Source organism: Asterias rubens, chromosome 19 (assembly GCF_902459465.1).
Source record: "Asterias rubens chromosome 19, eAstRub1.3, whole genome shotgun sequence".
NCBI classification, from domain to species: Eukaryota; Metazoa; Echinodermata; class Asteroidea; order Forcipulatida; family Asteriidae; genus Asterias; species Asterias rubens.
Window position 1 is genome coordinate 4,872,787 of NC_047080.1, and position 24,983 is coordinate 4,897,769.

At 37.4% G+C, this 24,983-nt stretch overlaps 1 protein-coding gene across 2 annotated transcripts in view; it reads right to left on the bottom strand.

The window, feature by feature from the left end:
- The window catches only part of LOC117302961 (stomatin-4-like), a 28,665-nt gene extending 18,605 nt beyond the window's left edge, over nt 1-10,060 (bottom strand). The window contains exon 1 of one of the 2 annotated variants that reach the window (XM_033786961.1): nt 9,754-10,060. In XM_033786961.1, the coding sequence (XP_033642852.1) occupies nt 9,754-9,832 (79 nt within the window). In that variant the 5' untranslated portion in view covers nt 9,833-10,060. Of the gene's footprint in view, nt 1-9,747 lie in introns of both variants that reach the window. The other variant, XM_033786959.1, reaches the window with a different exon arrangement.
- Between the last annotated feature and the right edge of the window lie 14,923 nt (nt 10,061-24,983).

Here is a 24,983-nt window from a genome sequence, read left to right on the forward strand (position 1 = left end):
ACGAGAAATGCACATGAATTATTCTCCCAGCACTGAACGTTTCGTGCCTGAAACTTTCCCCCACCATCCTCCGCTTGAAAGGTAACTGCTCTTACTTGTATAAAAATATCGGAGCAAATCTTTAAAAACCATGTCCAGAGAGATCCCCTTTCCTCCTCAAAGGGTGTTAAAGGCAGGGTGTTATATTGCCAATGAATTTAACATGTCATTGCCACTTCAAGCATAACTAATGCTGTCTACTCAACCAAAATATTCTGAAGTGTTTTTGTTTTTGGGGGGCGATGACTCATTTAATAATTTGTACAGAATACTCTACAAGTTCAAGTCTTGTCCCTTTTGGAATTGAACATTCCCCCGACAGACTAAAATAATACATTCATCACTTAACGCCTGGATGGTTATAAGGAACTGGGAGTAAGACATTTTTTAAAGGTGCAGACATTTTTGTTCCTTTATGTGAGTATGTGCAGTTGAACAGTGACTTGTGCAGACCTATGCAGTCAAACCATAGAAAAAGAACCTGGAGAACGCTGAGTGCATCACTGTGCATGCGAATTTTGTGAGACCAATTTTATGGACGCGCCTTTGCCATTCCGTGGAGTTTTCCGTGTAAACAGTCTGGTGCTTTATGGTTTTAAACCCCATTCTAAGGCCGAGTCAGAAGCGGCTACTTTGGCTACAGCTACGGCTAAATCGTGCGCGTCTGCCTATTCTTCAACACTGGCAGACGCGCTGACCTAGCCGTAGCCGTAGCCAAATTTGCCGCTTTGGACACGGCCTGACAACTACAACACCCTCAGATTAATAACTGATGAGTCTAGTTTAGAACGAAACGGAACAGCCACACAAATTAAAAAACCTTGGCATAGAATCAAAAGACTGCAAGGGGTTATAATAATGCACGAACATGCTTTAATAATAATAATAATAATAATAAGACTTGTAATGCGCACATATCCACCCTGCTGGGTGTTCAAGGCGCAGTAAAACCAAAAACAAAACAAAAACAAAAACACAACACAAAGAAAAAAACAGACACAACAAAATTAGTCATTGAAAATCTGTGACATAAGATAAGTTTTGAGAAGAGACTTGAATTTTGCAGTACAAAGACAAGATCGAAGATTAAGTGGTAGAGAGTTCCAGATGCGTGGCGCGGCTGAAGAGAAAAAAAAAAAAAAAAAAAAAAGACCTGTCATAAGTCATAGGAGAAAATTATCTAGGTCAGCTGTACTTCTCCCTGAAAAACAACCAAAATGTGGTTCCTAGCCATAATCTTGTAATAATTAAACCTTTATTCTGCAATAGAAGAGAGCAACAAGGAGAACAATTTTTGCCAACGATAATATCCATGACGATACAGTGCACTAGCAGCCAACATGACTATTTTGATACTCTTTCTATGATAACAAGCCTGACATTTCTAGACGCTCTCGAACAGCATCCCCAGCTCCGACCCAGCTTGAGGATAAAAGTCAATTCCAAATGATGTTACAAGTAGAAGGATATCTTAATACTCGGTGGTGATATTTGCTGCTCGTTGATTCAACAATTATGGCCGCTTCACGAGCGGTCGGAAACATCTGTGACTAGTTTTTAATGTCAGCGAGTTTGTCTGTCATCAATGCATCAATGCTTTATCAAACGTGGAGCGACATTACTTGATATTAGATGTAATTGGTGGGTCGTAAGGTGAACTTGGACTAATTATGCATGTAACACAAGACAGTTGAAGAGCTTGGCCTGCTAGAAAATAATAGAACATTCCGTTGGGGGTAAACGATGAACTGATCTTAACTGCTTCCTTTTGTTTGGTGCTTTATGGAGACTGAGGACAATAGAACAAGGGTCTCCAAAGGGGAATTCTTAAGAGAGGGATGTTCCACAAGGGATAACAGAAAAAACAGTTTTAATCTCCAAAGAATTTAATATTTTAGATAAGTCTTTGGAATCCTTTTGTCTTCCTGACTAAGGCAATAGGAGCCAAAGAATTCCAAAGGGGAATTCTAGAGAGAGGGTTGCTCCACAAGGAATGTTATGTACAGAGTCGTAGTGTGGTACAGGGATAAAGGAAAGAACAATAGCAATCGTCAAAGGAATTAGTAAAGTATTTGGCATTCCATGGTCTTCGTGACTACACTCTCTGTTCTAATCAATTCCCTTCCCACTCCCAATAACACTTTACGATTCATAGCTACATGTACATGTAGGTGAAATTTGACTTATCATGTACATGTAGGTACATGTAACACAAATCATTTGTCTGCTTACAAAGGCTGTTTGTTGTTGTTGTTTGTTGTTGTTGTTTTGGGGGTTTTGTTTTTTTGTTTTTTTTGTAAGAAACCCATTGAAAATAAGTTATTGGCTGAGATGCTCAAATCTCTCATGAAAACCATTTTTATATTTCTGCTGTCAAGAGTACACGTGACTACATGTGAGGTGACTGACAACAACAAAGAAAGAGCAGCATGCCAAAGAGCCTGCCCTACTGATGCTGTCATTTAGACTGCTACAAAGCATCACAACTTCAAATATATGTCTGCTGACATCAAAGTTGGATAAATTCTTCCGCTATAACTGTTTCTATGTAACACCGCCACAGGGTCATATGAGTAGGGCTATCACAATGTTACAAAAGTAGAAAAGAACATAGTCTGGTACCTTTCAAACTTGTAGACAAAATCATGTTATAATTGTATAACTGTAAACAGGGAGACCTAACATTGGTGCTCAAAGCCTTCCAAATCCTATAATATGCATTTGCTGGCGTCTTTAGATCTGTTTATCTGGGTCACAGCCGCGGGAAGAAATGCATATTTGTCAATAAGTCCTCTACATTGAAGCACATACAAAATGTTACACCTGTATTCTTTATGGACCATGTTTCACATTTTCAATCCCCAGTGGGGGGGGGGGGGTGTCAGTTACCAATTACTGGCCCAGATACATGTAGATTTGAGCTGATTTATTCTTAATATAAATCAATCTCCGCTATTTTGCGCCGGGGTTTGCATACAGCAAAGCAATGCAACACTTTTTACGACTCGTCTCAAATGCCAAGGACGCCAAAATGCTTTCTTCTCGATCGAGTCGTGGATGTGTTTACACTTCAAGTCTTTTCATAATCTAAGATATTGAAAGGTATGGCAAGACCCCTAAAAACAATGCGTTTGATTCTTTTTGAATGACTGGTAATAGAACAAAAGTGAAAGAACTTTCAAATATAACTGACACACACAAATATTGGCATAAATCAGTATTTTTTTTGTTTTATTAAGATAATATAGTTTTTTTGTTTAGAAAGCAAACAAACTCTCAATTGTTCATGTTTTTAATGAGCCCATCCCAAATGCATACAAAAAATGGTACAAAAAACAAACAACAAAATGCAAATATGGGAGTAAAACTGAAATAAGTGCATTAATTTGTTCGGTTCTGAACAAAAATATGCATTATCCATGTTATCCAATGACTTAGTTGAAATATCTCAAGCACTAAAGGAATCTCATATTTCATATCTTCGAGTATCAATCTAGATTTTTTTCAAGGGCATATCGTTTCTGGTGTCAATTTGTCTGGCACCCGTTTTGAACATGAGAATGGACCAAAAAAATGAAAAATCTTGGAAAACAACACTGGGGCTCAATTCCAAGGCTCTGCTCACCTGCTTATGGAACTGTCCTTGTGTTTGGCTTGAACTATTTACATTTGTTCCCAGTCCATGACCATCATCTGTCTGATAACCTGGATCCAACACATCGTCTAAACACTTAAGGGCCACTTTCAACACTTTATTACATAATTTCAGGACATATTTTTTATCATGTCAAAATAAGCAAAACACCCAGCAGAGTTTGCAATTATCAACCTCTGTGATAACCTCCGGTAGTAATGATGCAAATACTCTGTGTTTTCTTACAAGAAATCTACCTTTACCCTCATGTCCTTTTGGCCGAGTAATATCCGTTTTCCTTAGATCTTTTCTCGTCTGACTCTGAAGTCTTTACTAGCGTCCACAGCTGTCGCTGCGAGTTAGCGGATCGGGTATAATGAAAATTTGTCGTCATAATACGGGTCCTGAAAGATAAGGCTGAGTCAGTAAGCACCGGTAGGCTTTTTATGCTTGACTGATTTACTAGATAACCCGGCCAATTACTGCGTGATTTTCATCGATTCCAGACAAAATGTAAAGCATACTGAAAGGTGTCACAATATGTGGCAATGGAATTTCAACAAGAAGATCAGCAAGAGGATCTGACTAATGGCTAAATAGCAGGCCCGATACTTAACAACAGAGGCAATGAAGGCGATTGCCTCCATGCCCCTTGGTCATTGCATTGGTGCCCTTGAAATGCTCCAGTAGAAATTTACAATTTCCTCATAGGGTGTGCCCTTTACCAAGGAGAAAAATGCGTTTTAATGGTGCCCTTGCCCTTTCAACAACAAAGCATACAGGCCTGAAATGTTGCAAGCTTTTACGATTTGAAAGTGCAGAGACATGTTAGTTACAGGGTTTGCCTTACAGGGGTGAGAGTCATTACTAACGAAAAAGTCTGAAACTTGGACACAAATTCAAAGGTATGTTGAAATGATGCCATTTCTACTGTTTGGTAACCCCTGGGGTAATAGATTCCAAGGAGCTTTTGGAAACGGTATCCAAAGCACAAGAGAAGTTGACCAATGAGCAGGATTTCTTTGTTTGTGGGAAAGAATATTGTCTGATTTTCTTCACCAGGGCGACATTACAAGTCTGAATTCAGCCATAAGTCTGAACAATCTCATCCCTGGTCTTATCATGATTGGTCTCATCTCTCATGAGCGTCTTGTGCCGGAACTCACTGTCTCATGAGCTCTTTACCTTCTTTTAGTGCATCAGTTGTTTGATCTTACATAAGCACTTCATTGTCCTTATCGCTTCCTTATCGCTTAGCGATAGACAGCCTGCATGTCTTATCATGATCTTTGCAAAGTTCCATTACAAATTTACATTTCCCTCATACATGTATAAGTGCATCTTACCAAAGGAAAATTGCTGTGCCCCTTCAATAGTGAAGTCATGGCCCGCTTACCCAAAGCCGAAACCGCTTCTTTAGCAAATTATTTCTCGACTAAGTCCAATACAATCTTAATTTTGGTTTTTACCCATACGCTGTAAGCACTGTATACTCAGGACTTTCCCGAGTCCTGTGAAAAAAATATCACAGGCATGTTACTCAGGTGGGATTCGAACCCACGACTCTTGCAATTCTAGAGCAGTGTCTTACCAACTAAACTAGATTACTGAGATTGCCCGGTAGCTAGAGGCAGTTCGATTCCTATGTTTTGGCAGACGGTACCGCAAGGATATAATAGATGTTCGGGGATAAAGAATATTGTCCACTACAATCAATAACACCTCCCTACAGGAACCCGAGTCTGCACATCTAACATTTTTTAAAGAAATGCCGGCTGGGTTATACCATTATTAAAAAATAGATGTTCCAAACATCACTCCATACAAAAATGACAAATGAGATAAACTGGCATCTTGAAACTCACTCCCTTTTTGAAATATTTCATCTTTGAAATTGGCCCAAACTCGAAAGTATAGAAAACCATTGTGACTTCACTCCTTAGGCCCCGACAATCCTTACATGCTCCTTAACAACGACACCCTTCATGCTCCTCACCACTCAACTTAGAACTGAATCATCGCTAAAACCTTTTACAGAAACTAATTAACAAGATTATAAACATTTATAGCCTAAGCATGTAATTCAAACCCCTTCACTAAAACTTTACACTATGTCAGCCAAAAGACCCTTGATTCAATAAAGACTATGTAGTATTCCCACAGTTTGAAATCACAAGGCTCGCCGTGCAAGAGTCTGGTATCTGCCTCCCATTGAGATGTCTCATGCTAAACATGTCTATTGACGTCAGTGATGGAATTAGTCGGGCTATTTTAAGATGAGAACACCCCAGGCCTCCAAAATCATTGGTTACAAGCGAGCTTTACTTAGCTGTGGAAACATTTTTAACTGCGCGATATTTATTCCTTTTGTCACAGACTGTTTTACATGAGAGATTTTTTTGTTAAAATAAACTTGCCAGGTTCAGATAGCTGGAAGAAAACCAGGTTTGTTTTATTCTCAACATTTGTCGGGGAAAATGGAGGACAAAAAGGTCTATAACAGTCTAAATAAAATAAATAAAAAACAGAAGACAGTACCTTCAATAAATAAGACCTCCCATCAACAGAATTCAGCACCATCACATAAATAAAGTTTTATGAGAAATCTGACGAGAATAAAAATGATACAACTATTGGTAGGTCAAATATTCACCATGAATTCACACTGGGATTTCAACAACAAAGTCTCCACAAACTATCTCTATTATTGTCCAACAAACTGAAATTATTTGTGGAATCTTGAATTTTTTGCTGCGTCCCAAATGTGTAGTTCTGCAAATTATTTATAGATCAGAAGTTGGAGAATATGCACTCAATCAAAGGAATGGAGGTGACAGAAACTGCAGGTCATTCATTTTGGTTTTGTTCACACACAATCTTGAGAATTAAGCCATGTGAGAATTGATAACTTCGGGAATGGCTAGTCTGCAATGGCAACAGCCATAGCCGAAGGCCCTTTTGGCTGTGGCTAGCTAGATCACTGCATATGCCTGTTTAGCCACAGGCCTCGAAAACAACCCACGGCACCCACAGCAATTGTGGTGTCCTGCTGCACTTTTGCTGTGGTGCCCTTTGCAAAGTTCCAATACAAATTTACGTTTTCTTCTAGAAGTGCCCCTTCCTAATGGGAAATTGCTGTGCCCATTCAATAGTAAAGTGATGGCCTAATGTACATTGCCCAAAGCTACTACGACAAAACCTTTATATAGAGCTAACGTTCAAAATAGTCTGGTACAATTTATTTCTTGACTAACTCCATTACAATCATTAGTAGAGGAACCCGACTCTGTACATCTAAAATAATGTACATCTAAGATAATGCCCCTCAAGTTGTTTTGACGCTACAGAAAGCAACTTCTCCTTAGAAACTGCAGAAAACCAATTTCAAAAAATAAAAAAAATGAAATTCCGACGCTAGCCTCTCCAACTTCTTGATCTGCACGATCTAAACCATCTATCAGCGAACGGAGACAGACCACATTCGTTCCCTATCCTAAGCTTCCCAAGGGGAGGAGACTACAGTAAGAGTGATGTTTACTGCTGCTGTAATTCTCCTCTCACCTTCCGAAAACCAGCTGTCTTCACTGACAGAACTCAAAAGTCTCAGAAAAATTGAAGTTCAATACCCAAGAAGATTGCAGCTATCGGGCCATTTTTGGTGATCGGGAAGGGGGGATTGAGGCGGTTTGGTTCTGCTTAACCAATTTGAATTCCTTCCATTATTTGAGACAATTTTTTTTTATTTTGGGGTAAGAATGTTTCGAGACACACTTCTGTCACACCTTATTTGTAACCCAAGTCTCTGAGACATTGGCTTCATCAATATGTTTTCAGATCCGTTGATGTTGACGATTCGTGTTCCCACGCTTTTATGTCTTGATGGATTATGAAAGACAGGACGGGGAGGAAGGAGATAAGGTCAAAGGTCACAAGAGCCAGATAAACATGGAAGAGGTGGAGGGGTTTTAAGAAAGAAGGGGATGCACTTCCATAACTCTATGAATACCTCAATGTGTTTTCATCCTAGAACAAAAACTCAACTGCAACACTTGTAGTGATATGGAATTATCAGTAAATACAGTATTTTGGGCTGAACAAAGCAAAAAAATACTAGAGTAGGATTTCAACCAACAACCTCCAGTTTATTGCGCCAGCGCTCTAGCAACTCGCTTTTGACGGGTTGTCTTTTCATACATTTAAACGGTTTTACTAGGTTTTGCCATTGATTTCGTTGACTGTTACAATTTTTTTCTTTTATACAACTTTGGTTGGTAAACAATTTTTCTGAAATACATATCACATTCCTAGTACACATATAAAATCTCAGCGAAATCATTCACTTCTCCAAAAGCAAAATTACTGGATAAAGTAGTTAAAACAGAATCCCTCAAATATGTCATCTACTCAATCTCTAGATCATAACAGTTAACCCAAAGCCTGTATTCCATCCAACATATCACGTATGAGATCAACGGACCTCCACAAACCATAATTCTTGCGGATTATACAGCAAGCTTCTTATCATCAGCAACTGCCCAAGACATGAAATAAATATGACGCCTTAGCGCTTTTGGCAAAGACAAGACGTGATGCGGAGGGCCACCAAACCAATCTAATTGGGAAAATAAACACCCGGTGGAGCTGATCAGATAAAGAAAACTGGTGTTAAATTCTGGCAACTTTTCGTATCAATAGCTCTGGGGTTAGCGGTTTGCAGGGGTCTTGGGACAGTCCAGCAGTGAGTGGAGGGTATTGGTTACATGAAGCAGTCATTGGCCATTTTAAATTTCATTACAGATATGTCAGTGGAGTTCAAAGAGAAGCTTTAAAAAGATTGGGCCCGATTTCATAGAGAAGCTTAAGCACAAAACAAATTTGCTTAAGCCGCTTAAGCAAAAAAAATCCTTGCTTAGTAGAATCAGATTAGCGGCCAAGACTCCACTCAATTGTTATGCTTAGTAAACAACAGCTAAATACCAGTCACAAGCAATGTATATGGCATGAAATTTAGGCCAGTGACATGTGTAAAATAAGCAAGCTATTTTTGTGCTTAAGCAAATTTTTTGCCTAAGCAGCTCTATGAAATTGGCCCCTGGTGCTTATTTAAACACATATCTCTGGTTTTGTTTTAACCGACTTGTGTGATGTGTGACTAGTAACATTTTTGTATGAACTCTCACAATTTTATTTAATAACCTGCAAGAGAAACAGACTTGGTAAATATCAAATAATATTGGGTTGAACAAAGACAAATTTGCTTGAGAGGGACTGGAACCTGCGACCTCTAGATTAATGTAACAGCACTCTAAAATAGGGAGACCACCACCATTGGAGCTAGATGGCTCACTTGGTGGAAAATCGGCTTGTTAACCCAAAGGTCGCAGCTTCAACTCCTGCTCTCTCATAATACTTAAAATTAACCCAAAATTATAATACTTTTCCATTTAATTAGGAAACTTTCTAAGTTTACCGTTTAACAATCGATGGAGTAAGTTGGACTGTAATTCTAAAAAAAGTTTCATATAAATTCAAAGCACTTGCCATTAAGTGAGACTGATCACAAAAGGGCATGCCAAGCTGGCACAGCAGACAGAACCGTATGAACTAAGAGACAATACAGTGGCGTTACATACTAATTTTACAAACTCAGTACAGTAAAATTTAAGTCCACCAATCCCTTACAAAGTTAAAAGAGTTTTCAAAAAGACTATTTTACAAGAATGTAACAGGAATATCAACATAATAAACTGTGGAAACACATAGGAAGTGTTCTTTAAAAGTTGAAGTGAGCAAATGGGGACTTTACCAAGACCAGCAGTGTGAAAAGTTTGCAGTTTTAACAATATCTCTCCATAAGAATACTTTCTCCATAAAAATCTTTACATCAAAAACTGCAAATGTGGGTGGTAAATATTTGTGTTTTTGTAAATACCACTTCAAACAGAATTGGAAGTTTCTCTGGAGAAGCCAAGAAAAAAAAGATGTAAACTTTACAAACTTGCTTCACAACTTATGACTTAAGTAAAATTTTCTTTTTTTACCATAAAAAGAAAGAAAGAAAAGTTCGTATTTACCGGTACCTGGAACGAAAAACAACGACGATGAAGTTTTCCTCTCTCCTTTGCGGGTAAAACTAAGGTGCTCGCTTCGCCCTCTCATCTTGTCTCAATTAGAAAGAAAAACAACGCCTCGATAATCTAACTCAATAAATAAAATCCCCTGGATCTTAAGACATAGGGGTGGCCGGAGAATATGAGAGTGTGAGAGAGGAGAACTTTGACAAGGATGTCATATTTGTAAGATGGCCAAATGAGGTAAAATCTTGTTTGCGGCCATGTATCTGAGTGTGTTGACACGCGCTCTGCTGGAAAGGCTGGTGTGGCTTGAGACTCCACGACTCCAGATTTGATTCCAATTTGATTAGGGTGAAGAAGAGTTGGTCTCAGACTGTACCATTAACCTCGAGAGGGGTGGTACTACCAGTCCGTCATGTCAAAAACCATTATATTGCAAACTCTCTGCTAACTTTAATGTCATTTCCACATGGGATATCTGACAGACATGATCTCAGATAAGTAGGGCGGTTATCACGTAAGTCACAATTGATAAAAAAGTTGTTTAATTTTACTTAGGTGATGAAAGCCTGAACTTGATTTACTACCGTCGTTACCTGCTCTCGTAATGGTAAGGATCTATGTGTTTACAATGTTGAATATTACATACGCTAATACTTTATCACTTGGCTTACATCTGTGCTGCCATAATTTCTGCCCCTAGCTTCTTAACCTTAGCAACACTGTTACAATGAGTCTTCTAGGGATGTTCACGTTGACGACTTTCTTTTGTCTGCTCTTCATTTAGCTTCCGGGTCTAACATTTTGTACTAATACTCAAGGAATTCCGAAAGAGTTGGATAAATGTAACACAGAAAAAGAGGCATTTCTTTTTGAATTTCTTGAAGAGTCTGTCAAAGAGAAAGACAATGTTGGGTCTCAGAAAGAACCCCCTGGTAAGAAAAAAACAAACAACAATGTTTACTTATTACAAAAAAATTTCAACTTAATTAAACTTAGTTTTTTGGAAATCAATGCAAAACATTAGAAGAGTTGTTCCTTTTCAAAGTCAAGATCTGTTCACAGCATCTGAGAACTCATCAGTAAACACGAAAAAAATGTATTCAAACCCAAGTTCAATTTGCATAACGGTTTGAGAATTGAGTTCTTTGAAGTGGATCTAGAATCATCCATCGGGGAATTCAAGAATTAACATGACAATGCCGACAGCACGGGGGCCATTTTGCCCTCGTCAAAACCTTGAATAAATTGCTCTTTAGAGATCGTGGATTCTGATGGGGTTTATCTGAATGGTATGCCGCTCCCCCTTCACCCCCTATGAGACAGGAATTTGGACAACGTAAGCGGGTATGACCTTATGCCAACATCTTAAAGGAAGAGTATCACATTTTAAGGAAGAGTGCCTCATAAGGAAGAGTATCTGATTAAAAGAGAGTGTCTGGTTCAGAGGAAGAGTATCTTATGTAAATGAAGACTCTAGTATCTGATTTAAAGTAAGAGTGTCTGATTTAAAGGAAGAGTGTCTGATTTAAAGGAAGAGTGTCTGATTTAAAGGAAGAGTGTCTCTAATGGAAGAGTGTCTGATGTAAAGGAAGAGTGTTTCTTATGTCAACATCTTAAAGGAAAAATGTATGATTTAAAGGAAGTGTCTGATTTCAAGGAAGAGTGTCTGATTTCAAGGAAGAGTGTCTGAGGAAAAGAAAACATCAGGGGAAAAGAAATTAATTTGGTTTTACCTTTACACTGAGAAGGAGTTTTTGATTTTGGACTGATTGTCCGATTACAGAAAGAGTTTCTGATTTAAAGGAAGGGTTGTTCGGTTTTAAGAAAGAGTGTCTCATTTAAAAGAAGGGTTGTTTAAAGTAAGATTGCCTCATTTAAAAGAAGTGTTGTCCAGTTTAAAGTAAGATTGTTAGATTTAAACAAAAAAGAGTGTTTGATTCAAAGGAATGTCATAAGTAAATACTTTGACTATTTGGTTAACAATGTTCTTTAATACTTAGCTTCTCTTTAAAGTCTAAGGCAGTTTTCCCGCATGCAGTTTGAAATCATACTGATGAAGATTGAAGACTGGGCTAAAGTCACCTTGGACAACTCCATCTCTACAATTTGTTTTAATTTGGAGAAAGTGAAACGAGAAATGATCTGCCCAAGTGCACAACAATCTGCTGCTTATAAATACTGAACGAAACACAGCAGGCAACCATTTTTAGTAGTGCTGTTCAATTATTATTTGGACAACTGAACCATACCACAGTTTACTTTTAGACTCCCTGCGCTCAGCGCACTATTGAGACTGATCTGTCATAAAGTCATGTACTTTTATTTGACATTCAATGTTAAAGGATTCGGGTACTTTTTCAAAATGTCCACAGATTTACAGGGTTTGAAGATAATGATAGTGGAAAGCTTCCCTTCAAATATTACTAACTAAGGTTGTGTAGTTTTTGAGAAATGAGTAAAACAAGTCGCAAAATAATTTTGGTCTCATGAGATCAAAATTATTTTAGCATGTAAAATCCCCTTAACCTGACCAGTTATGATATTATACCAAAACCATAGCATAACTGGTTAATACGTTTTTACATGCTAAAACTGAGACGAAAATTATTACTTTTACTCATTTCTCAAAAACTACAGCACCTCAGTAAGTAAAATTTCAAGGGAAGCTTTCTACTATCACAATCTTCAAACTGTGTAAGTTTAGTGTAAATCTGTGGACATTGTGTTTTTTGTTAGGAAAAGACCCTTTAAAGCCAATGGACCCTTTCGGTACAGAAAAAAAAAAAGTTCACAGATTTACAAATAACTTACAGGGTTTACAGAAGATAGTGGCGAAATACTTCTCTTGAAATATTATTTCATGAAATGCTTTATTTTTTGAGAAAACAGTAAAACAATATCAATTCTCGTTAACGAGAATTACGGATTTATTTTAAACACATGTCATGACACGGCAAAACGCGCGGATACAAGGGTGGGTTTTCCCGTTATTTTCTCCGGACTCCGATGACCGATTAAGCCCAAATGTTCACAGGTTTGTTATTTGATATAGAAGTTGTGATACACGAAGTGTGGGCCTTGGACAATAATGTTTACCGAAAGGGTCGACCAATGGCTTTAAGTTACAGTTTTGCGGTTTGGAAATGTCGTTAACCTATTTTCCTGTGTCATTGTTCTTTTATGTAGCCTTTGACGCCAGGTCCCATAGTTGTGTTTTTGGTGTGGTTTTGGGTTGGGTTTTTTCAAAGGACGGAAACCTATTTTCACTCTATGCTTTGTGCAAAAAATGTACAACATACAGACCTACCCAGATCTAACGAAGTGGAAACGTCTGTTCTTGGGGAAAATGCTTCAAAGAAATATATGGGTATTATATTTTTAACCTAATAATAATAATAATAATAATGGAATTTTATAGAGTGCACATATCCACGAAAGTGCCCAGGGCGCTATTTCAAAGAAAAATAATAACTCCTTTACACACATTGTTAAAAAAAAAATATTATATAGTTCATAAGCACTTTATCGAACTGAAATGCATCAAAGTGCTTTTTTTTTTTTTTTTTTTTTTTTTTTTTTTTACAATATTATTGTTGTAAAGAATATTGTGTGAATGTGTGTAGTAAGCACTGTACACTAAGTACTTTCCAGAGTTCTGTTAAACCGCCATATTTCTCAGGTGGGATTCGAACCCACGACCTTTGCCAATCTAGAGTAGATGTCTTACAAACTAGACCACCGAGATTCCACGGTAACAAAAATATTATTAAATTTTTTTCTCACAAATTAATATGCTCCAACCCTTCACAATGGGATTTTAATTTTTCTACAAATTGTTGCTCGAGAGTCTTTTTGTTCCTAGGTTTACTGTTTACAAGAAAGTACATGTCCCTTGACTTTAAAATTGCATTGACCCAGACATGCGTTACAGTAACGTCAACCATGCCCTCGATCCTTAAACCACTTCTGAATAGTATCTCTAAGCGACATTATCATCGACACACAAGAGTATACTAGCTAGGCTTTCACTGTTCACTTTATCTCTGAAGGACCCAAAAGCTCAATGTGTGACGCCTGCTGAGGAGAAACACACTGCATCAATTACGGGATAATGGTTTAATAGCAGAATTTTAATCAAATTTAAAAGGGGGGTCATAGATTGGTTGTTCTAGTCGTGTTTATTTATAGGCAAATAATAAAGAGTTACACAATGAAAGTCAAAAGTGAAAGTTTCAGCTGGATACAGTGTGCACTTACTGAGAAAACAGCCAAAAACTTTAATTTTAGTTGGTTACACCGTACCTTGAATCCATCCATGTTTATCGAGGTGACAGCGGAAACCGAACACATTTCTGGCCGCAGCATTGTCGGACGCACACTAACCCCTCAAAAATCTAAGAAACAGTTGATGCATGAATCGTTTCTCAGAGTCAAAATTTAAAAAGTGGATTATATACTCAATGGGCAGGTTTTTAATAATATTACTGTAGTGAGCCCTCTGTTGGTCAGTTTATGAAATGATTCACTTCTTTAAAATAAGGATAGGCCTGGAGTTTTCTTTATGAGAGGGCAAGGCCATTTGCCTTTGTTATCGGAAAAACAAATGAGACCACGTGGTGCTTGAATTTCACCTCTTGTCCTTGATCTATGATTTCAACTATAACGAGGAACGAGTAGTAACAGTATCCCCCCCCCCCACCCAAACACAGTGAAAATAAGCGAGGTGTCTAGGTGTCTGTCTCATAGACGCCATGTGTTTAATTTGGTCAGGTCCCCTTCGCAGTATAAGTAAACTATTTGGACACCATGTGTTTGAGTTAAAATTGCATGGCCTCATTTTTTTCTCAGGATGAATTTTGACAGATGATGTTGTTTCAAAACAAAAAAAACATATTTAATTGTTAGTTTCACGTTTCACAGCCTTGCACAATAAATGAAAATCTCATTATCCTATAATAGCTATTCCAAATTGTTAATAATATTTTTGAGTCAAATCAGCCGTAAATTCTAAAATTCAAACACAACATTTGTTGGTTCTGATACGATTACAACCTAATCATACAGATAATATAGAAAGGTTTGCGGTAAAACCGGGTAATAACTATCTCTAATGTGTTGGGGTGGTTTTGAAAAGAACCGTTGGTTTCAACTTGACGTATGCTCTGATCGTCTTGGCAGTCACATCTCCCCCCAAAATTTGTACGTGAAAAAATGGAAAACAAGTCACAAAAACACGGCAAATGTTCCCGTTATGAACGTCGGCAACAGTCCCCAACAGTCTCCATTTTGAAAGCCATTTTTCACGAACAAATTTCTCTTTTTAAAAATTGACAGACATGCTCTTCGTTTCAGTTTGGAAACCTTGCCCCCACTTCAGCAACCTTGCCCTGTAGACTTCCAACAAAATTTGGCTTATTGCCAAGCACTAAAACTGGTCTAGCTACAACACTGCCCTGACAAAACAATCTCTTTTGCCTACACCCCCTTTTGGAGAAATTATTTACCCCTTACTTTTGAACCCTTGCCAAGCATAACATGCAACCTCAACACACAACAACGTCTGGCAAAAACAAATGCAGTGAGCCTTGAAATAATTAACTGTCAAATTTGAGAAAAACTACATCTATCAACCCTCTAAAAATGAAACCAAAACACATTATTGACAAAGTTTGTTCCTCTGACGTACAATGAGAAATATTGACAGCATGAGCGATGATATTGACAGTTATGCGTTAGGAAATCAACACTGCTTCCCAAACATAAATGTCAAGGCAACATATTCGAGTAGAACTGTCCAGACATTGAGAGGGCTACTATACTTTAAAGGGGCACCATGATAAAGACCAGGGCAACAACTGGCTATGGCCTCTGTGGTCCCCATGTTATTTTTAACCTGAACATTAGAAAGAAAAAAAAATCATGACAGTGCAAATGGTTAGATGAATAGTTTTATGTTGAGGTCATTATTCATCAAAATTCTCTTGAGTTTTGAGGTACCCTACATCTAAGAACAGAACAATGTCTCCTTAGCATGTAAGGAGGGATCTGAGAACGCATCTTAATACTCAAAGTCTCCCCAGCATCCCATCTTCTTTCATTCTATCCATCTCCTTGGCTCCTCTTTGCACAGCTCTATCAATAAACTTATCAACTCGGAGAGGAGATTGAAATCTAAGCCCAGCAGATGTGGCAAATGTAGCGAGAGCCATAATATCTAAGATACAGCGAACATGACTGCTAGATGCTTCTAAGGATATTGGGCCAAGAACATCACAAGGAACAAACATTTTGATTTATCGAAGACTGCGTATCAAGTGTCGGCAAAGAAGGTGTTTGAAATGTCAACAATGGTTCGGTGTCATGTGAATTATATGTTGAGTAAAGTACTTCAGCATGGTTTTTGTAATCCAAGACGATAAAAATCTAAGATGGAAGTCTTGCACTATTCTTCTGTATCAATTATCTCCTTTGAGACGGAAGTATCAAGGAACGAGTATAACAAAAATATTTGCATCTTGAAATTTAATATGTCTCAATATTAGTTTTGCATGCCTCTCAAGTGTTATCTTGAAGATTAAAAAAAATATGAAACTAAAAATATCACAAAACAATTTTTTTACTCTTTGATGGGGTTGGGTGGACCGTAGATATTTTTATCTTCGATTCTAGCAACAAACAACCTACTAGTACTTTTTTATATCTAGGTCCAGACAAATTTCCAAAGCGATATGTTTAAAGGCAGTGGACACTATTGGTAACTGTAAAAGACTAGCCTTCACAGTTGGTGTATCTCATCAAATGCATAACACAACTAACCTGTGAAAAATTGAGCTCACTCGGTCATAGAAGTTGCGAGATAATAAGGAAAGAAAAAACACCCTTGTCTCACCAAGTTGTGTGTTTAGATGGTTGATTTCGAGACCTCAAGTTCTAAATCTGAGGTCTCTAAATCAAATTTGTGGAAAATTACTTCTTTCTCGAAAACTATGGCTCTTCAGAGGGAGCCGTTCTTTTTAAATAATTTATACCATTAACCTCTCCCGATTACTTGTCACCAAGAAGCGTTTTATGCTAATAATTATTTTGAGTAATTACCAATAGTGACCAATGCCTTTAATCATCAGCCTTTTATTGGATTGTACAATGTAGTAGTACACAGAGCAAGTTTTCACACCATGTGTACACGCCCCCCACCTGACTAGTCTTATGACCAATCAGAGTGCATAGGCCCTATACACTCTTTGAGCTATATATATGTTTTTTTCCAGTCCAGACTAAATTATGTTCCACACCACGTGTATTGGACTGTAATGGGAGTGGGGGGGGGGGGGGGCTGGCGTAGCGATGCAGTAATTGCGTAGGAGGGGGGCTGGCGCAGCGATGCAGTAATTGCGTAGGAGGTAATGGAAAGTGTGTCTGAGATCTGGGTATTTTTAGTGAAAAGTGACATTATTAGTGCTGAGTGCTATTCCATAGTAAGAAGTGCTTAGAAATTTTAGCCTGTTCAAAAGTCATGCCCTGATCAAAATTGTCAACAAAAAAAACAATATAAAAAGCTACACTTTTGGGCATGATCATTCTGAGACTTCCAACCACGTAACATAGTAACACCATAGAGCTAGGATAGTAACACATTATGGCCACTGCAAGATACAAATCTCAAAATAGGATGCGAGAACTCGAAACCCTTAACACTGAATCTTCTCTGATCATCTCAAGTTCTTCATGCTTTCAAAACTCCTCTAGCGTCTACACAGTGATCTTCTTGCATCATCTCTTGCAAAATCACTTGAGCCTGTTTTAAAGACCTTTTGTAATTGTCAAAGACCAGTTTTCACACGTATATCAACATATTTGCACAAAATAACAAATCTATAAAAATTTGAACTCATGAACTCAACTGGTCGTCGAAGTTGCGAGATAACAATGAAAGAAAAAACACCCTTGTCACACGAAGTTGTGAGCTTTCAGATGCTTGATTTAAATCAGTTTGAGTATTTTAGTGAGAAATAACTTCTTTCTCAAAAACTACATTACTTCAAAAGGGAGCCGCTTTTCACAATGTTTTATGCTATCAAAAGCACTCCAATGCTCGGCACCAAGTAAGTTTTTATGCTCACAATTTGTTTAGTAATTACCAATAGTGTCCAGTACCTTTACGTATTTTGTTCACGCAGATTGTGTTACTGAACACTCTCAAACATCTTGATGAAACATCATTTTTATTTCCATGTGTCCTTTTTATCGCGGTTGATAAATACAGAGACTGAGAAACTAATCCGGAAAACGGCTTTACCGTCAACTGTCATGTACTGATACTTAAGTACATTTAGTAGGTTAAAGGCAGCGGACACTATTGGTAAGTGTCAAAGACTAGCCTTCACAGTTGGTGTATCTCAACATATGCATAAAATAACAAACCTGTGAAAATTTGAGCTCAATCGGTCATCGAACTTGCAAGATAATAATGAAAGAAAAAAACACCCCTGTCACACGAAGTTGTGTGCGTTTAGATGCTTGATTTCGAGACCTCAAGTTCTAAATCTGAGGTCTCGAAATCAAATTTGTGAAAAATTATTTCTTTCTCGAAAACTATGTCACTTCAGAGGGAGCCGTTTCTCACAGTGTTTTTTTCCATCAACCTCTCCCCATTACTCGTTACCAAGAAAGGTTTTATGCCAATAATTATTTGGAATAATTACCAATAGTGTCCACTGCCTAAGAAGCCAGGTGGAAAAACAAAAAGAAATAATACAATATTGTTTCACCTTATTAAAACAAATAACCATTCCCAATCATTCCCTCTTTTTTTTTAATTACAGTTTGTTAGACACAAATAGTTTACGTCTAAAGCCATGTCTGAATTAGCGGCTACAGACACGGCTTAGGCTAGATTTACGGGTCATCATGCATCGAATACGACTAACTGTTGCCGCCAGTTCGGATACAGACTTATTTGTGGGTGTGAGTTCTAGCATGTCTAGTAGAGTCCATCCCTGTAGCTGGAAGAAAATCATCAACTACAAGTTGGTTATTCATGATGTTAAATAACACTAACAACAGACACGATGAAGTGAGCCCTCTTGTGTTGTGGATCAGTCAACATTCTTTTATTTATAGGCAATTTGTATAAAGTACATCTGTACACGTCCTCAGCAGTGAGCACATTGTATCAGTAAATAACTAACCGTGGCAGTACATCACAAATTGACATGATCTACACATAAAATTAGCATATTGTTTTATTCCCAAGGTTACTGTATGTACACCGCTGTTTTCTCAGTAAATTTCATAGAGAAGTCAAAGGTACCAGACTAATCTCCTCTTAGCCTTATTTCAGGGACATATAATATTGGAATATTATATTTATTTGAATAAGCAGCAAGCAGAACAATGAAATCTTTCATAAAAAATACCTCAGTGGTTTGTAACTGTAAGTCAACGACATCTAACATAATAATTCATACCCTACCATAAATTTTAAATCCCAATCATGAATATTTAAATCTGATTGCATCTCATGAATATTCATAAGATGACTCACTTTTACGACTCTCAGATGACATTGTTAATCCATAACTTCCAGAGAAAATACAGTTATTAATTTTGAAAGCATTTCGAGGGAAATATTTAAGGACTGTGTTGATAAGTCTGCGACATCGTGCTTAATTAAAATATTGTGCATTTAAAATTATTTTGAAGAACTTTAAAGGCAGTGGACACTATTGGTAATTACTCAAAATAATTATTAGCATAAAACCTTACTTGGTGACGAATAACGAGGAGAGGTTGAAAGTATAAAAAATTGTGAGAAACAGCTCCCTCTGAAGTGACATAGTTGTCGAGAAAGAAGTAATTTTCCACGAATTTGATTTTGAGACCATCAACCATCTAAAAGCACACAACTTCATGTGACAAGGGTGCTTTTTTCTTTCGTTGTTGTCTCGCAACCTCGATGACCAATTGAGCTCAAATTTTCACAGTTTGTTATTTAATGCATACGTTGAGATACACCAAGTGAGAAGACTGGTCTTTGACAATTACCAATAGTGTCCAGTGTCTTTAAAGACAGTGGACACTATTGGTAATTGCAAAATTATCCTTGTCACACAAAGTTGTGTACGTTTAGATGGTTGATTTCGAGACCTCAACTTCTAAATCTGAGGTCTCGAAATCAAATTCCTGGAAAATGACTTCTTTCTCGAAAACTATGGCACTTTAGAGGGAGCCGTTTCTCACAATGTTTTATACCATCAACCTCTCCCCATTACTCGTCACCAAGAAAGATTTTATGCCAATCATTATTTTGAGTAATTACCAATAGTGTCCACTGCCTTTAAAGGTAAGGTGACCATACATGTAGATTAGTAAATACTACACAAAAAGAATGACCATAAAAGCTTCACTTGGTGAGAAGCAATACATCTGATATTATCAACTATTTTGAGAAGGGATTCCCTCCGTAGATATGCTATGATTGTATAGTTTATCACTCATTTGAATCTGAGAATGGCGTATTTCTCCAGTTTCTGATGGCTGGTGTCTGTTTGCGAATGCAGTAGTTGTTGCTATGAAAGCTCATGCAGACATTTATCTAACACAATTGCTGCACATCTTAAGATCAACCTTAGCTCTTTAAGAAATCCAGCTCTGGATTAGAAAACTAAACAAACTAATTTGTCAACATTTCTTTACTTCTTTAAAGCCATTATACACTTTCGGTACAGGGAAAAAAAAAAAGTTCACAGATTTACAAATAATTTACAGGGTTTACAGAAGGTAATGGTGAAAGACTTCTCTTGAAATATTGTTCCATGAAATGCTTTACTTTTTGAGAAAACATTAAAACAATATCAATTCTCGATAGCGAGAATTACGGATTTATTATAAACACATGTCATGACCATCGAAACGCGCGAAAACAGGAGTGGGTTTTCCCGTTATTTTTTCCCGACTCCGATGACCGATTGAGCCTAAATTTTCACAGGTTTGTTATTTTATATATAAGTTGTGATACACGAAGTGTGGGACTTGGACAATGCTTTTTACCAAAAGTGTATAATGGCTTTAAATCTTACTTGCACTACTTTACCCAAATGAAGAAAAACAAATGAAGAAAAAAAACAATCCAGCAACAAAAAGTACATTTTGTATTGATGAACATAAATTCAGGCATGTGAGTTTTCTACCTCCATGGAGTAAAATATCCATGAAAAAAAGTGGAAAAGAGAAAACTGGGCAAGAAAAAAAGAGGAAAATATAGTATTCCTATACTTTTGTACACACAAAGTGAAGAAAAAAAAAGAGGAAAATCAAAACCAAAAAAGAGCAAATCAGCTGAAAAGAGGAAGTCTCACAATATGCCTGATAATAACATGTACATGTCAATTGCTAACCTGTTGTTTTATAGCATCCAACCCAGATAATAAAGAGCCGCCCTTTAAGACAAGTAAAAAATCAATTTCCTGTCAGCGTAAGATTCTCTCGCTGATAACAATCTCAAGTAATGACAAGTCTTCAGGTCCTAAACTCCTTATTCCATTCCCCTCTTTTCATCTTCATAATGATTTTCCCCCTTCGTTCGCACAGAAAGAACATCCAGCATCTAAGATGCATGTAAATGCCACGAAGACAACATCTTTGGCTTCGGAGCTTGCCAGAGGGACAAACACAAAAGATGCTATTTTTCTCGCCTTTACACAGCTTCATTTTCGCTGATCAGTATCACGAAGAGTTGGTCAGGATGCCAAGTGTTAACATTGGGCCACAAGAGATTACTAATGTTGGCAAAAAAAACGTGTTTTTCTTTTTCTTCGACTGAAAATTGGTAGGAGACGAACAAAGAAAACATCCTGAGGATTTACATTTATGTTTATAAGGAATTTCACTATGATGCAAGATGCTATATAAATCATTTGTATGAAAAAAATGAATATGATATCTATTTTTCACAGGTCTCGGGAAAGTACTGAGTATACAGTGCTACACACATCGGTGTATATCAGTGGTGGTGTATACGGGTAAAAAACAAAATTAATAAAATTAATATGGCTGATCAAACAGACAATATAATTTTTGGTTTGGAAAATTAGTGATTTAACTTTGTTTGTGATTTTTAATTTGATAAATGTAATTGTAGACCTATTCAAAGTATTGATATCTATTCTGCAAATATTAACATCAAATTAATATTTAAGTTATTTTTCTTCTTGTATGCAATTAAACTTGTTTATGTTATAGTTGCTTCTCTTTCCTTATTGATTCTCGTTAGTGGGAAACACTGTGAAAAGTTCATCAACTGGGATCAATAAATTCCTAGCTAGTTAGTTCTCTTCAGCGTGGTGGATCCCCCACTACTGCAATAAACATCAGTCAAACCTGGTCTAAGGTTACCGTAATGTCCACCCACAAGGGGCAAACTTCTCTAAAATTGAATGAGATATTGATTCCAATTCCTCTGACTTTCAGGTTCACACAATGTAGCCTACAGGTCTTTTCACGTTCATGCCTGACGACAAACCCAAAAACGTCGATGATTTTGCAAGTGGACAATCAGTAACTTCTGAATTTGAGCTCGCGCTAGACACTATGTACAAATCACATAGTGTAATCCCATCTCAGTCGCCACTAAAATTACAAGATATTTATTACAAATACAGAATACATGTATCTCACTGCTCGCGCAATAAGCTTGTTTTTATCTGCAGACAGTTGTCACGGTTACAGCATGCTAAAGCATCCATTAGGGCACACCAATCCCTGTTCTTTGGGGCTTGTACATATATTTTCTTGCCTGTGTGTCCACAGATTAGATCCAGCTCGCCTAAGGCTTTTGGAATTCGATGCATTTTTTCAGCGGTTATCTGATTTGGCGCTTTTTATTAGTATTGGCCAAATGTACATCTGTTTGTTTGTGGCTCTCTATACGTACCACACGTTTCTTGCAAAATTTAAAAACAAAATCTCAGCAATTTACAGTGATGGTACAAGATTCAGAAACTACAATCATTATCTTCACAAATACCTTTCTTTCTAAATTAAGGAGGTTGCTTGCTTGATTCTACCCAAAGCACTGTGTATTTGTTGCACAATAGAACCACAACCAGATACTTCTGCTGAAGCAAAAAATTAGTTTGGAACCAGTGTCGACAATGTAAACTTTATGACATTTTGGCTGGTAACCTGTTTCTGCTAAGCAAGACCTTTCTATCTATGCTTTAGCAAGCTTTTGTGCTCAAAGGCTTTACGAAACTGGGCCAAGGTTCATTGCGTTAACATTGTTGCAGTTCAGTTGCAAAGAAACTTATACAAAATTGACACAACAAGCCGACTTTAAATGGACGATGGGCAGAGACAGAATTAATTGGCATAAGGCGTCTCGTGTCAACCTTCGCTTGTTGCCTTCAAAACACAAACACATCAGAGCATTCACAAGTGACCTTTACTGCAATGACATTTCACATTGTTTTTCAGAATAAAAAAAACAGCACTGATGTGATGAGTTCAACACTAATCCTCTATTTATTACCTGTAAATTTTCATTTACCGGTAGTAGACTTTTAAGAGCCTATTCTTTTACTATCATGGATAATATATAAATGGTGAGTAATTATAGAAGTATTTAAGGAGCAAACTTGTTGCATTTTCCCCCAAAAATAATAGCTTCAAAAGCTAGCTTGTGTTTTCTAGTAGACAGGTTGACATCATACATATTGTGACACAGTGTACTGATGAGTTTTGTATGGTTGGTTTGCCCTACACAGCACATTAGTGTGTACAGGCCTGTGTGCTTTGTTTTATTAAGGGCAGGGGCACCAATGCATTTTATCCTTCATAAAGGGCACCCTAAGATGAAATTACAAATTACTGCTGGAGCATTTCAAGGGCACTAAGGCAATGACCATTGGGCAGGGAAGTATCAGGCCTGCGTGTAGTGGTCACTGAAATGTTGTGAGTTTGTTCTCCGTTTTACATCCATATATTGAAATTGGTAAAATGAATAGCTTAATACTGAACAGCACATATTATAATGAACTCTGTACTGTACACTCTAATTCTTTAGAGTCAATAGTAAAGAGGGCCAGCATGGCAGACATTAAAGATAATCTCGCTCACAGTCTATTCATCAGTTCCATTTCTGAGAACAATTACACCTTCAGCCCATGTAATCGTCAATGTACTTTCCAGATACATATTGCAAAGACGTGACAAGTTCACAGGAAATGATTTTCGTTCACTGCCTCTAGAATGCAACGGTTTTATTACAAAATACAACGTCTTACCTTTCAATTTTGGGCCAGGAATCAATAAAGACGAATCTCGGTTTTCACTCGCTGTGTAATGTCTAAATGTTTACTATTTGTGACTACGTTTAATTTTGGTGCAACGTTATCCACAGTAAACAGGGTGAGTGGGTGAACCAATCGCCTAAATAACTCTCCAGGTGCCCCGACAGTTACATGTATGTCTTAAATTTGCCAATTTGGTTCTAAACTAATCGATGGTCACGAAACATTATTAAACACAAAGATCCGATAACCATGACGATGATTCAGTCGGAAAGACAGATGCCGACAAGGCCGAAGATAATGACAATACGTGGACAAATCATTGTAAACAAAATAGGCTCTTCCAGACCGCCAAGAAGCTATAACACACATTTCATTGCTCTCTGATGCAAAAAGATAACACTGGATGAAAGGCAATCGATAAAATCTCCCTTGCATCAACTAGGCTCTGAAGCACCTGGAATCCATAACCCTACGCCGAAACAGAGCAAATTGTCAGATTTTTTTTTCTTTTTTGAGGGAGAAGAAAGAGGATTGAGGAGGGGTTTGTGGGATTGGGAAGTCTTGGGTTGCTGATCGGAATTTTTCAAATATTTATTTCAAGCTTTTCAATTTGCCACAATACCCCTTCAAGGAAAGGCACATTGATACACTTGTTTGTACAGTGTACATCGTAGGATTTGAAACTTTGCATGGTGGAAGTAAGATATAGAAAAGTTTGCGGTAACACCACGTAATAACAATCTCTCAATGAGTTGGGGTGGTTCTGAAAAGAACCGTTGGATTAACCGTTGGATTAACCGTTGGAGTTAATCCAACGGTTCTTTTCAGAACCCCCCCAACTCATTGAGAGATTGTTATTACATGGTGTTACTGCAAACTTTTCTATATAGCGTACATCATATTCTTCTCACAGCTTTTCTAGTTTGATTCCCTTATTCTAGA